A 14402-nucleotide genomic window follows, 5' to 3' on the forward strand; every position below is an offset into this window, starting at 1 on the left:
AAGAGGGAATTGAAACTTACATCCATCGGGAAGCCCTTTGTAAGGTCAGAAAGTGCCCTTCCTGTAAATGAGGCATAGGCAATGGTGTTTAACATCTGGAGAACTGGAGAAAAAAGATATTCATGCAGTCATAACCAAATCTTATTCTTTCAGGCTGTGCTTCTAAATACACTGAACAGCAAAGCAGAAATCTTGGAGATACTATAGCTTCCTTGTCCCTTAGTTGTATTTTACTCTGGACGAAATATTTTGCTATAAATTTTAGCTTCATTTTCATATATGTGTGTACAAAAAAAGCACCTTTTCTTCTGTGGTTGAAACATTTTAATTTTGGAGTGTTCTGTAAGAGTAAGATGTTAAATAACGTTTTGCTTTTTTTTCATCTCATTGTTATTAAATCTAGAAATCATAACAATAACAGTGCAGTTACCATTATTGATCCTATGTGATCAGTGGGGCCACTTTTAACAGGAACAAGCTACTTTCCTAATGAATTCTACCATCATAATAGTCACTGAAATATATACAGTCATTGCTTTTGCAATGAAATCATTAAAGGCCTGAAACAGGAATATTAAAAAAGTGACCTAAGAATGTATTTTTACATAACAAGCCAGGGAGCAATATAAACATAAATAATGGCTGCAATGAATGCATGGAAAAATACTTGAAAGTAAAATAAATTCTTTACAGATACATGAACGCTATGACACTGCGTAACTTACAGAAACTGAAAATAAGAACATGACAGAAAAACGCACACATAATAAATGGAGTCAGTTAAGAATGGAGACTTTTTTCAAAAAATCTTCTTATAGTCTGTTGTTTGTTTTTGTAGAAGACAGGACTGATGATGAAGATTACATGTGTGCACCTCCTACTAAGAATGCCTGACATTTAGTCAACTTCTGTGTTGTGGGTTTTTTCTTTCAGGTACAGGTTGTTTCCAGATCTCCTGGGGCCAACTACCATTAACTACTCTGATATAAAAGAGCCTGACACATAATTTTCTAGCTTTAATCACAAAGGAAAGTAAATACTTTATACCTAATTCTCACAAACTAATCTGCATGCAAACATTGTTGGCTGTAAGACAGATGCCTGGAAAGGACCATGATCAACTGAACCAAGATTTGTATTATTTCATGATCTTCAGCTACCTGAAACTTTTACTTGCAAAGAGCTGAAAGTAAATCTTTGATGGTATTTTGATGATAGATGGGAGTAACAGCAGATGTGACAGAATGGTAAAGACTACAGTGTATGCATGCAGCTGTTTATCATATCACTGCTCCTTTGTGCTAAGTGTATCAGGAAAAAAATATAATTACTGTTTTTTTCTTTCAGAAAACTAACATTGCTGTGCTTTATGGCTGTGCCATCTTCATGGGTTTTGTTATAGTTGAAACCAGGCGCGCTCCAAAGGTAAACATTGTGTTAAAAATGTCTTTATCATATGAGAGCGTTCATTTCTGGTGAAATAATACCTACTTTCTTTCTGTAACTCACAGAGTAAAGCCATACTGAGAAGCTGGGGCCCACAATCAATGCTATACCTCAAAAGATGTTGTAAGTTATATTAAAAAACTTCTCCTATAAACAAGGAAGATCTATACTTATTTGGACTAAGATGTTAAAAACATTAATAGATATTTAAACTACACAGAAAAACAAAGCATGTTAATAAAATTGGTTATGATATGACAGCTGTGCTAAATGAAGTAATGCAAATCAATAAATTATATCAGGAAATAGCCATAAGAAAGTTCTGTTAAGCATATTTGTATTATGTATATTTTTTAGCAAATTTTTTTTTATGTTTATGGCATAACACTTTATTCAGGTACACATTTATTTCACATGTGTTTCTCACAGAGAAACTGTCCAGCAGTATTTGCACGATTACAGGTTTCTTAATTCATGTGGTAGTTTGATGGCACATGGTTAAAACATACCTTTTATCTTATATTTCTGCTTGTATTTAAGCTTTCAAAAATCAACAAACATAATGACCTGTCCTTCTACATGCAAACTGAACTATGCATCTTATTGCAGGGTTTTAAACTCCAGTTCTGATGATTTTTAGGGCTAGCTAGTAAATAGGTGGTTTACTTTTTGCTGATACTAGAGGAATCTACATGGTATGCAATCACCTTATTAGATTAAATAACTGGAAAAAGACAAGCGCTTGTGAGTAATGATTGTGGAACGTGAAGTTTGCTTCTGTTTAACAACAGAATGTCACTGAGTAGGCAGCCCCTCTACAAGTATCTTTGAAAACAAGACATTTGAATTAATAAGGTACTTAACAGAGAAGGGTACACCTACTCAGTGTCTTCAGATATTTTTTAGGTGGCATTTGCTCTAGAGGTTGTGGAGTACATCTGGCCTACTCCTGCCTTAAAGATTTAGGTGCAGTATCTCAGGAACAATTTAAAAGAGTGATTGATGAGCCATGAGTCATTGCTATAATCCTATATGCCCTCTGGTATCTAATTTCTGAAGTCAGTCTTGCCCAAGAAGTTTTATTGTAGGTTGAGACATTACTAGAATGATCTTGGAGGGGTTCAACTTGAAATCAAAATATTCTGGAGGTGCATACACAACAGGCCTGAGGTGAATTTAACCAGTCACAGGATTATTCTTCAAAATAGGATAAACTTTGGCTAGCACTGAGATGTCATTATTGCTGTATTTCAGTTGCCCCTCTCTCACTGAAACAGTGAAAGGCAAGATGAGTAGCAAATGATTCTTCCACAGTTATTCCAGGTGCCAGAGTAGCTTTACGGAATTGCAGCAAGTTATATCTTCTCCACACTTTCGAATCTATGCTGGTAGAAAACTAGTGCAGGCCAACAGCAGCGAGTCCATACTCAAAGGAAGAAGAAGACAGATTAAAAACTACTTTTGCTTTTCTAGTCTGTCTAGTTTGCATTAGATTTGCTGCTGAACCCCAGCATTGGGCCCACTGAAACAAAACAGTGAAGGCCCTGATGTAAAATCTTGTCACACTCATGTCTTGGAATAAAAGGACCATGCTTGAAGAAGTACAACCATATAGACTTCTCCAGCAATATTAGTACTTCTTTCCTAGTGTAAGTAGTTCTAACTCCATGGGATTATTTAAACTACAGAGGATCCATTCCTTAGTTTGGCACACCAACTGACATCTAACAGAAAACAGGTGGAGGACAGGACTTTTCTCTCTCTCTTGAGGACTGCCTGTTACTGCTTTTGACAGTATGTACATCTTAACAGGCTTCTTAACAAGACACAAGAAAAAAGATAGGCAATGAAATGAGGCTGGATTAATCATATGAAAATATGAAAAAAATACAAATTTGGACAGCTTCCTACTGAAGTTGCTTTCCATTGTCTTCAGTCCTGTTGGTATGTAGCAGAAAAATAAGTATTTTCTTCCATAATTTCTCTTCTTGCAAAATAGATATTTTTAAAGTTGTTACTCTGATCCCATAAGATTTCTCATTTCTAGACATTTTAAAGGAACTGCTTTGCTCACCATAAATATTGTCAACAAATGGAAGCTATACACAACATTTACTTAGGCCCTTGCATCAAAGGGACTTAGCTTAACCTGACACTTGACTTTCTCATACTCTGCTATGTTAATTGAACAATCCATACTCAGTTGCTGGGGTTTGCCTTTGTAATTAAAGCAATTTGGAGCACCATATTATCCTTATCAGTTTTACATATCATCTATTGCAAGAAATATACCACAAGTGAACATTTCTTTTCTCCTCCAGGGCCATCAGCTTGCACTCAGCAATTCAAACATGGCACATTAATGCAACACACTTTCATCAGCCCACACTCAAACACTAATTGCCACTCTGACTGACCTATTAGTACCCTCTGGCTATGAATTTTGACAATCCATAAAACCTGTGAAGACACTGGCTTTTCAGTATCCCTTCTAGACTATCTAGTATTGAACTACTTGCTGAGATTACAGCCTGTCTGTTCTTCCTCAGCTGTTATATTAAACATCTAACATTGTATTAAAGAAAATGAAATGTCAGTTTTCCCTCAAAGACACAACGAAAGGTGAAAATTTGAACACAAATCAAATTATATAGCATGCAGACTAATTAGAAGCCGACCCTGGTATTCAGGAGGTTTGCCATATGAACAAAGGAATACTTATTTACTTCAGTATAAAAATAAATCCATATCAGCTTCTCCAGACAATTCAATTCAAAGAAAAGTGCACCTTCTGCATAATAATTCTACTTCAAAGACAAACATCTACTACTTTCAAAACACAGAACACAATCTCATTCACCTATTTCAAATACATTTCCTCTATACTTGTTAAGGGATCTAAACGCAAAAGACCTTTTTTTCCCCTTTATGGACTAGGAATTTGTAGCTTCAAACTATGATTTTGTTTCCATGCTCCTTTTTTCAGATATGAAAACTTCTCCTATGCCATACAGAATCATAGCATGGTTTGGGTTGGAAGGGACCTTAAAGATCACCCAGTTACACCCCCCTGCCATGGGCAGGGGCCCCTCCCACCAGCCCAGGTTGCCCCCAGCCCCGTCCAGCCTGGCTTTGGGCACTGCCAGGGATGGGGCACCCACAGCTGCTCTGGGCAGCCTGGGCCAGCACCTCGCCACCCTCACGGGGAAGAATTTCTTCCTAATATCTAATGTAAATCCGCCCTCTTTCAGTTTAAAGCCATCCCCCTTGTCCCGTCGCTACCTGCCCTTGTAAAAAACCCCTCTCTGGCTTTCCTGTCGGCCCCTTTAGGTGCTGGAAGGCGGCTGTCAGGTCTCCCCGGAGCCTTCTCTGCTCCAGGCTGAACAGCCCCAGCTCTCCCAGCTGCCCTCACAGAGCGGGGCTCCAGCCCTCTGACCATCTTCATGGCCTCCTCTGGACTTGCTCCAACAAGTCCATGTTCTTCTTATGTTCAATAATATAATTATACCTTAATGTTTCTCTTGTTACAAAGAATTGAGGCATTACATTGCCTTTTACCAGCTTTCTTGCTAGGATAGAATACAGAGGGATGTGTTTCTAGCTACAGTAATTACCTTAATTTCGTAGGAACATAAGATTGCTGTGTAATCGGCTATTACTAATGCAATTACTCTGAAGAAATGGCTCACAAAGAGACGTGTCAGGGGTGCTTCTACATCAGCACAGATTGAAGTAATTTAATAATGAGTCATATTTGGTCTCTGAAGTGGGTAATACTGAATGCCAAATATCCACACTATAATGAAGATTTATGAAAGCATTATTTGTGATATTCTTATAGGATGGCTACTGGATTTTGCAAATTTACCATATACCTCTTCTTTTCCCAAGCATGTTAGCAGTATTTCTGTAGTTTATGTTATAGTAGAGGACCCAGCTGGGATCAGAGGCCCGTTCTATTAGGTACCTGCTCAGGGTCTGATACTCCTTATGCTTTCTAAAGGCCTGACTCAGAGCTTGCTGAAGTAAATGGAGACTCTTTGGATGGGTTATGGACTGAGCACTGGCAGACTAAAGGAAAACAAGGGAGAGGGAGGTGTCTGTCATCCCACTTCCAAGAGTCCTAATACAAAAAGGTCTTTGACAACATGCATGACTTTATTATGCAGTATTCACTCAAATATTTTCCTGAATCACGACCATGGAAATTCAGTGAATCTCTCAGCCAGGAAGCATGTAGCAGAGCTAAGATATGAATGAACTCAGGCCTCTGAAGTCCCCCTTTAGTTCCTTAGCTACAAACTACATAATTTCTGTAAACAGGGCATTGACTATGACTGTAAAAAAAAAAAGAACTATAATGAGTAAGCAACGTAAAGTATGCCACAGCAGGCTGCCATACTGCATCAGCTGGAATGAAGACCATTTGTCTACAGTTGCCTATGTGCTCTGTTAATTGATCACAGGTAGCTCTACCAAATGAGCTGGCTTACCATTGCTTTACACCAGAAGCAGAAATACCAACATGCCCAAAGCACTGAACATACGTAGATCTGTCGCTACCTCAGGTATAGTAATTTTTTTTCTATTCTATTTTTTATCCCTGCAACTGAAAAATGTAAACCAAAATCACCTAAACACAGGGTTTAAATGATGACAAGTAGAGTTTTCTCATCCGATAAGAAATGACTGCTACCACTATCAATCAGTGCAGTAAAACAGAACGCAATGGATATAATAATTTTATGTCAGTACAAAGTTTGTCACTTTCAGTAATATTAATTGTTAAGGTATGCATACAGAAAGCCACACCTGGCCAGGGTTAACCCAACCCAATGGAAAGGGAAAAATCAGCTGGCCAAACTTAATCTGGGGCTAAATTAATATGACAGTTAACAGGAGAAATTTCTAGATATAAAATACTGAAAAAGGCAGTACCCAGAACTCCCTTTGGGTGAAGACTGTAAAGATAGCGAAAAAGGCATGTGTTGACTTACTGGGGTCACTGACAAAGGCTGAAACTACCAAACAGGGATGCACCTCTCTACTCCTCAAACAAAAAAACAAAACTCAAACCCCAAAGCCTAATGCAACTGGGAACAATGGTAAAAGTGTAAAATGGGGACGAGCTGTTTATCTAAGAGGGAGAAAAAGGGGTACCTGCTTTGCAGGTCTCTGCCTAATGAACAGAACCTGGAGCAGCCCAATAAACCTGTTGTTCTGACCCTACGCTCAGGACCCCAAGGCACCAACAGATTCTGCAACCTCTTCCTCTGCCTGTAGGGGTTTGGCTGCCTGGGCTGGAGGCCAGCTCTGATACAGCGCAGCTGTAGCCTTGGATCAGACTTGTGTGAGAAAGAGCTGCAAGAATACTTGTTGAGGACCTCCCCCCTTCACTCATGAGCTGCATTTAAGCTTAGGCCTTGCTCCCTGCTGAGCTACTTCCTAGGTATATCTGCGCCTGGTTATACACCCTGCTGATCCTCACTGATTTCAGTTCTTGGTTTGACGTTGTATTTACCTTGTCATTATGGACTTGTCTGGCAACAAACAGACTGTAGGCTGATTTCATTACAATCAGCCGAGCTCTTCTGTTCTTCTTGCTCAGGCACCATGCACTTCATTGACGTGGAATTTAGGCACACAGGGTCGGATCTTCAAACCCAGTCCTTTGTTGATGATAAGCAACATCTGTGTCCAGTTTAGAAGGGACTACAGAACATCTACTTCACATGCCCCAAACACTTCCCATCACTTTCTTGTATATTTCACACATGACTCAAGAGATTCAAAACAATACTGTGCTACAGAAAGAATCAGAAACTAAGAGCATCAACATCAAGGAGATCTTTGAGTTGGCAGAACATTAAAAACCATAGATGATGCTTATAGAGGATCCTAAAAAAATTCACATCTCATGTAGTTGAAAATTCTTTCATGATCCCAAAGTAAGTTTGATCATTTCACACCTGAGCATTGAAACAGGGCAACTGAATATCTCTGGGAAGACAGACACACACTGCCTGCATTTTGCCTCAGTATCTGTTGATGTTCAGTACTTCGGGGTTCTCAGAATGACATATCAAGGAGAAGAAATATTTTTCTGGGTACCAATAGGTGACTAGCAAAAGCCCTGAAGTATGAGATTCATGAAAGGAAAATATGGTATAATCTACTGTCTTTCCTTTCAAAATCCCTTGACTATGACAATATATAGGCACCCAAAGCCTTGTACCACAGACCTTGTACCTTGATGTCTCCAGGAAATCTGTTTTATTTACGTAATTTTTGAAGTTCCATTTTTAAATAGGTTCCTTGCTCACACTATCCTATCTGGAAGAACAGTTCAGAACCTTACTCTTTGAATGGTTAGGAAAAGTTACTTTCCATTCCAGATTTAAGTGATATGTATACTTTAACAGCTTCTATCCCTCTTCGATATATATTCCCTGAATTTATTAAATAAAGAGGAATTTTATTTCCTTTTAGCCTAGACTAAATCAAACTCCTTTGTTCTCTCCATCTGAAGACATTCCATTCTCTCATTCATCCCAGGAGCCTTTCTGAGAACTGCATCTGTTCCAAATTAAGGTTATATTTCTTGAACACAGATGACCAGAACTGTACACAATATTCCAAATGAAGATTTAGCAGCATTGTATGAAATAATATAAATATTTCCCTCTCTCTACTAAAAATATCTTTTCCAATATTCACTAGAACAGTATTAACATTAGCATTTCATAGCTATATGAAATGAATAAATACTGGTAGCTTAGAGTCATCTTTTGATTCACCATATAATTCTCATCTTTCTTTTTTCCTCCCCTAGCCTCAAACTGATGCAAAACAAACTGAGAATTAGAAGCTATTTCTTACACCTTGCTACTTTGCTCCAGCTGACATTCTTTCAAAGGTGTGTCATACCTCCATTTGCTTTCATGTTCCTCTGCATCCTGCTCTCTATTAAAATTGGGGCTCTTTTGACATTTACCCTTTTCTTGTTCTGTCCATATATGTCAGCTTCTCAAATGGACCAAGTAGTCTAAAAAAGAGAAGGGGTCTCCAGTCAGAATGTTTTACAAATTTTTATATCTGTACATTGAAAGGGAAACATTTAATTCCCAAGAACAGTTGACTAAATTTGATGACAACTGCTTTAATCGAACAGGGACAGACTCCAAACCTAACTAACAGGGAACGCATCGGATAGCAACTTTCAATTTTTATGTAAAGATTGTGTTTCGCTTCTCTCATCCAACATGTGAGAAACTGAATTTCTCATATACATATATATTACAAAAGAAATATTCTGTACCAATCCATACCTCTAAATAAGATCTCACACACTACATTACAATATCCTTCAGCTGAACAACATGATTATGAGCCAAGAGAGTCCTCTTAGAAGTGTCTGGACTGCTAAATTTCAGAGACCTTTCTGAAATATTTTAATGTGTTGACCCCTGGTCTCTGCGCTGAAGATCTTGACAGTTTACCAAGCCTTCAGAGTACTGTCTGTTATACCCATAGGTAAAAAATGAAACAAATAAATAAAAAAGACATTTTATGAGAAAGTTTGCTTTAAGTCACTTTGCAATTGTACCCATCAAAATAATCTCTACCTTCACCTATTTTTAAAAGATGACTATTGTTATTTTCAGATGAGACTGACACACTGCCAGTTTCAAAAAGGTCTTCGTGTTTTATCGGCAAGATTAAATTTTAAACAGTTCATGCAGTTATGAATCCATGGGTTGGCTTGGTTTTTTATTCCTGCTTGTTTCGTCAGAAACATGTATATTGTGCATTTCTGATATATAATTTCATATTTAGAAATTGAACAAATTATAAAATACTATAAAAAAAAGAGATACATTACCAAGAACATCACAACAGGTGATACAAGGAGAGCTATCCATGCTTCATCTTTACCTATCTCTTCCTTTTTATTCATTTATTTGCTGGGGCCAAAGTTTCTTTTGTTAGATGAAGCAGCAGTGACTGAAGGCAAATCAACTTAGTTCTTCTTGTTCATGTAAAGCCATTTGAAGAAGTTCCATGCATTACTATCTAATTTCTAAGATCCTTATATGAAACAAAAAGGCAAATTATCAACTTATTTGAAAAGCTGTTTTCCCTCTAATACAGTACCCACGTGTTCTGATTCTGTTCAGTTAAATTTTTTCTTCCCAGTCTTTCCTGTACAGCTGTCAACCCCTTGACCTACTCAGGACTGGATTTCTGGTGCCCTTTCCCCCCAGTTTTCACCTTTGCTATAAAAGCAAACCTTTCTCTGGTACAAAAAGGACTACTTAGTTAAGAAAACCGATACGTATTTCCTACTTAAATGTTTCAGGAAGAAATCTGTGGCTGTGTTCATGTTGTTCTCAAATAATTCCATCACTGACTGCAAAAAGCATTACTTGTAAGACCACAAAGCTAGTTTTAGCTTTCTTTATTGAATACATAACCCTCTTTGACAGTTTTTCTGTTTGTTAACAATTATAGAAATTGCTTCTGCTAGGCTTGTCTATTACATTACATATAACCAGCTACTGCTTTGTATTTATTTTTTGTTTTCAGAATATAATTACAATCCTAGTCACCACAGAGGCTGGGAGTGTTTTTACAGACGGATTTTATAGCATCTGTAATATAAAAAAATATTAACTCAAACCAGGTTTACCTCTCTATAATTAAAAAGATAATTATATTTCAGCTCTTTGCATCTAGTAATTGCTTTTTTGTTGGTTCTGTGTAAACTCTTACTGATTCTAGTGCCTTGTATTTTTTTTCAATTGATATTAATCTCATTCATGCCCATCTCATTTATATGGTGACTTAAAAATTTTATGCAGAACAAGCAGAAACCTTCCCTCAAGGTTTCTTAGCTAGCAACCTGGGTGAAAGTCTTCGCATTATATACATCATTTTTATCAGAGGCAAAAGCCTGGGCATGTTACCCAAAGCCGTAGTTCACATCTTCATTTATTTCCCTTCTTATGCTATTTGTATCTCTCCCCTGTACTCCTACCCTTTACTTTTGATGGTAGAATTTTCTTATCTTTCCCACTCTAATTCCATTTTAAGTCTCTCTATTATTTCTTTAAAATTTTCCCTGTTAATTTTTTCCTTTTTCTTTATTATTTTTCAACCTCTTGACTAGTCAAAATGTTATGATTTTTCCTCCTGATGGTTTTTTCCCCATCATTTGAGCTCACCCCTCTTTTAAGCTTAATAACTTATCATTTTATATTATGGCATTGCCTCTCTGTTGTGTATATTCAAATTAAGATCCATCTGAAGATGCGACTCTATTACACTACATTAAGTTTTTCAAGGATTCTAATAGTTCCTCTTACAATGTATTTAACTTTTTCTACTCCTCTCCACAATTTTTAATTTTATTTTGCATTTCTATTCCTAATTGCTATTTTTAATCTATACTTTCATCACTGGTCCTAACCCAAGTTTCTTGTTTATTAGGGTTAATCATACTGAACCTCACTTCCACTGGGAATTTTAGTGAGTTGATTTCTGAGATCTGATTTCAAGGCATGATTTAGCAATAAAGACTGGTTTCTTATTTTCTTCAAGCTTTGCTTCCTTATGGAGTGTCTACTGATTCTACAGCCCTTGTGTGTTCTTCTGATTTATGACCTCACAGTAACTCTATCTGGGGACAAATACTTTTTAAGATAAAGCCTTTATGTTGGTATTAATTCCAAAACCAAGAGAAATCATCTTAGCAATTGAAGGACCCAAAAGGGGTGAAATGTACCGATGGTGCCATTATCAGTTACAGAGCACTTTGAGAATCCATTTTCTCCTGTGACCTTCATCAGTCTCCAGCAGCAGTTGTTAAAAACAAAAATGTAAAATGCAATACTTTCACAGATCAACCACCACTAAGAAAAAATGCCCTCCCTCTTATTAAAGAAAATTTTTAAATAGCATGCAGTCTTACCTGCTGTTCTGGCAAGAATTTTTCATGAATCAACAGGACATAGAGAATATTTTTTTTAAATATAAATGCCAAAAACATCTAAGCACATATTATTAACTTAGCATAAATTTTTTCTACATGACATGGAGAATATCTTTATTTTTTTTAAGCATAAGCGCCAAAAATATCTAAGCATGTATTATTAACTTGGCACAAAATGTCTAAAAACAAAGACCATTTTTATATAATCTGTCAATTCATTTAGATGACAATTAAAAAAAAAAAATTTCTTTTCCAGAAACATGGCAGGAAATAGGTTACTTCTGTTACAGAAAATGAAATCTACTATCCCAACAGTGAGAATGAGAAGAGAAAAAAATGTCACAGAGAAAACGTCCACATAAGAAAAATGAATAATTAAACAAATGCTACACCAGGCTTTAAAGGAAACTGGATTGCAAATATAGGATTCAGCAAATTTCAATCCTAAACCCTACGTACATAAAAGATTTTCCCATCACAAATTCTAGCACTTTACAATAGGAGTAAAAAGGAGGTCATCTTCCTCCTACTCTTTATGAGGCTCATCTGCCTAACAAATTTGACATTGAACAAAGTCTAGTGTGGGTTTTTTTCCCAAAAGTAAATACCAAACCTACTGACAACACTGCTCTGTTTTCCAAAAATGGTAGACCTGCAGACACAAAAAATAAGTTACCAAAACAGAGAAGAATCAAAGCTAAACTTAGTCACCTTGCCTACTACCACTGGAAATAGAACTGTTTCACAATTCATAAAATAACTAAACTAAGATAGCAAATTCTTACTGCATCTCAACTCACATAAACATCCAATAAAGTAATTTAAAGATAAATTTACTTTTTATAAGAGTGTAGGTAAAGACTGAGAACCAGCTCAGAAAGTCCTAACTACAGAGAAAACCTGTTCTAGTAGAAAACTTACTTAGCAGCTTACTACAGTATTAAGTTACTTGGAAAAATGCTGGATGTGGTGCTAGTTTCACTTACACCAGCATAATTCAGAAGGAATTCAGCTGAACTGAATGAAATTATTCCTATGAAAGATCAAAGAAAGATCATTAAGCAGCAAAATTGTGGAGACTATGGCAACATATCAATATTAATAGTTATTGGCTTTATATTACATTGAATATTATTCAAATTTCAGTCCTTTAGATTTTAATTATGTACGTAGGATCTGGGATAAGCATCTCCCAAATTCCTCCATGATCACACGCTCAGCTAGACAGACAGAATAATTTCTATTTTCTGCCTCTTCAGCTTGCACCAGGAGACAAGAACATACTGCTTTCACTTCTTCCCAAGATATACGTACAGCTGGTTGCCTGACCGGGGGAAAAGAAAGGAAATACCTCCATTTTAAATACAGAAAATAATTTAAAAGACAAATTGCGAAACTCAGTTAAGAGCTGGAATGCACAAAGCTGAATCCAAGTAGCTGCACTTTTACTGTAAGATACAACCTTTTAGGAATTTCATTCTTCTACACTGAATAGCTTGTGCTTGTAACAGATTGCTTCTGAGATTTTCTATTTTATCACACAGGAGACTGTTCACACAATGTAATCGATCTATGAAAATGCTGCCTGACAGGTGCAGACAGAGAAATTTTGTACAAGTCTCTTCCTGCCTCAAGTACAAGGAAATGTGTTTAAAAGGCTTAGCCAAGGTCGAGGAAGTATGAAATGTAAATTCAGTTTACTGCTGTTGAAGGAAACAGCACCAAGTCCCTCAAGGATCCCTGAATGGCACCTTAGCAGCTTTGCATTGAACAAACTCTTGAAACTACTAGCTGTTAACATCATAACTCATTCTACTATATTAATAATGTAACTCAACCTCCTGTGTGATTCAAGCAAAAGCATAACTTGGCATGATCTACCCCATCAATACACTACCAAGACCAGAGATTACTAAAATATTTTTTAAATAGATCATCAGAAAGTATTTTAAAAACAAAATTAAGATAAGAATTTCAAGGTTGATGCAAAGGAGCGAAGAAATGATGTATGCAAACTTTAAGTTTTAGAGCCCAGAGTAAAGCTCCCTAAAATCAACTAAGAGGTGGTTTAATGAATTTTAATTATTAACAGCTGTTTCTATTTAGTAGGCAAATGACTATAAACCAACCAAAACCAAAGGTTAGGCTACTACTATATTAGAAATTATTACAACATCAGGATAGTACAACCACCTTAGACTATTTCACAATCCAAATTGCTAACACAACTAAAATTGAGAGGAGGTGGATCAAAGGAAGAAGAGATGGGAAAGAAGCAGTGATGCAAACATGCTTATTAATTGAATATCACAAACATATCAACAACATAATTTTCTTATCAGTTCTTTGGTCAAGGTTTTATTAGAAATGAATGCTTGAACATAGAAAAATTTAAGAACATAGAAACTGAAGGAACAAGATAAAGTAGCTAAGGGGAAAAATGTTGAGAGAATGAAATATATCATCGATACATAAATAACTGCTGTTTTGTAAGTAGAACTAATACATATATCCTTAAACTCTGTACACGACATCCTTAATGGATAGTTATAGGCCATCCTTTGGATATTTTTTCATTTATAGAAACATTATAGAAACAGGATGGCAAATGCTATGTGAAGTGATTCCTTGTATACAAGCCATCTGTCATTCTAGTCACTATTTCTTAAATAACTATGATAATGGTAACATGAAAAATTAATGAAGTCAGACCAATGAATTACGCATTTCTATTTCCAAATATTCACCTGTCTGTCTTCAATTTTGGTAACGTTTTGAATGTTGATGTTAAAACTGGGCTGTTTCCTTCATTATATCTAATGTCCATGTAGTTTAGCATATTCAGCTGGGGTTTCTCATCTGGACTTTCTTCATAATTTTTGCAACCAATGCATTTGCAAATAGAGGAACACATAATTTTAGCCTGAAAATATAGAATATTTAGAATAAAAATTGTATAAATCTT

The 14402-nt window shown here is 36.3% G+C and overlaps 1 protein-coding gene across 1 annotated transcript in view; it reads right to left on the bottom strand.

Moving 5' to 3' along the window:
* The window catches only part of TESMIN (testis expressed metallothionein like protein), a 79502-nt gene that overhangs the window by 52810 nt on the left and 12290 nt on the right, over positions 1 to 14402 (bottom strand). The window contains 5 exon segments of the mRNA XM_040608852.1: positions 21 to 103; positions 8374 to 8491; positions 9382 to 9534; positions 11253 to 12761; positions 14185 to 14360. Coding sequence (XP_040464786.1) covers positions 12569 to 12761; positions 14185 to 14360 — 369 coding nt within the window. The 3' untranslated portion in view covers positions 21 to 103; positions 8374 to 8491; positions 9382 to 9534; positions 11253 to 12568.

The sequence above is a fragment of the Falco naumanni genome, chromosome 10 (assembly GCF_017639655.2).
Source record: "Falco naumanni isolate bFalNau1 chromosome 10, bFalNau1.pat, whole genome shotgun sequence".
In the NCBI taxonomy this organism is placed as follows: domain Eukaryota; kingdom Metazoa; phylum Chordata; class Aves; order Falconiformes; family Falconidae; genus Falco; species Falco naumanni.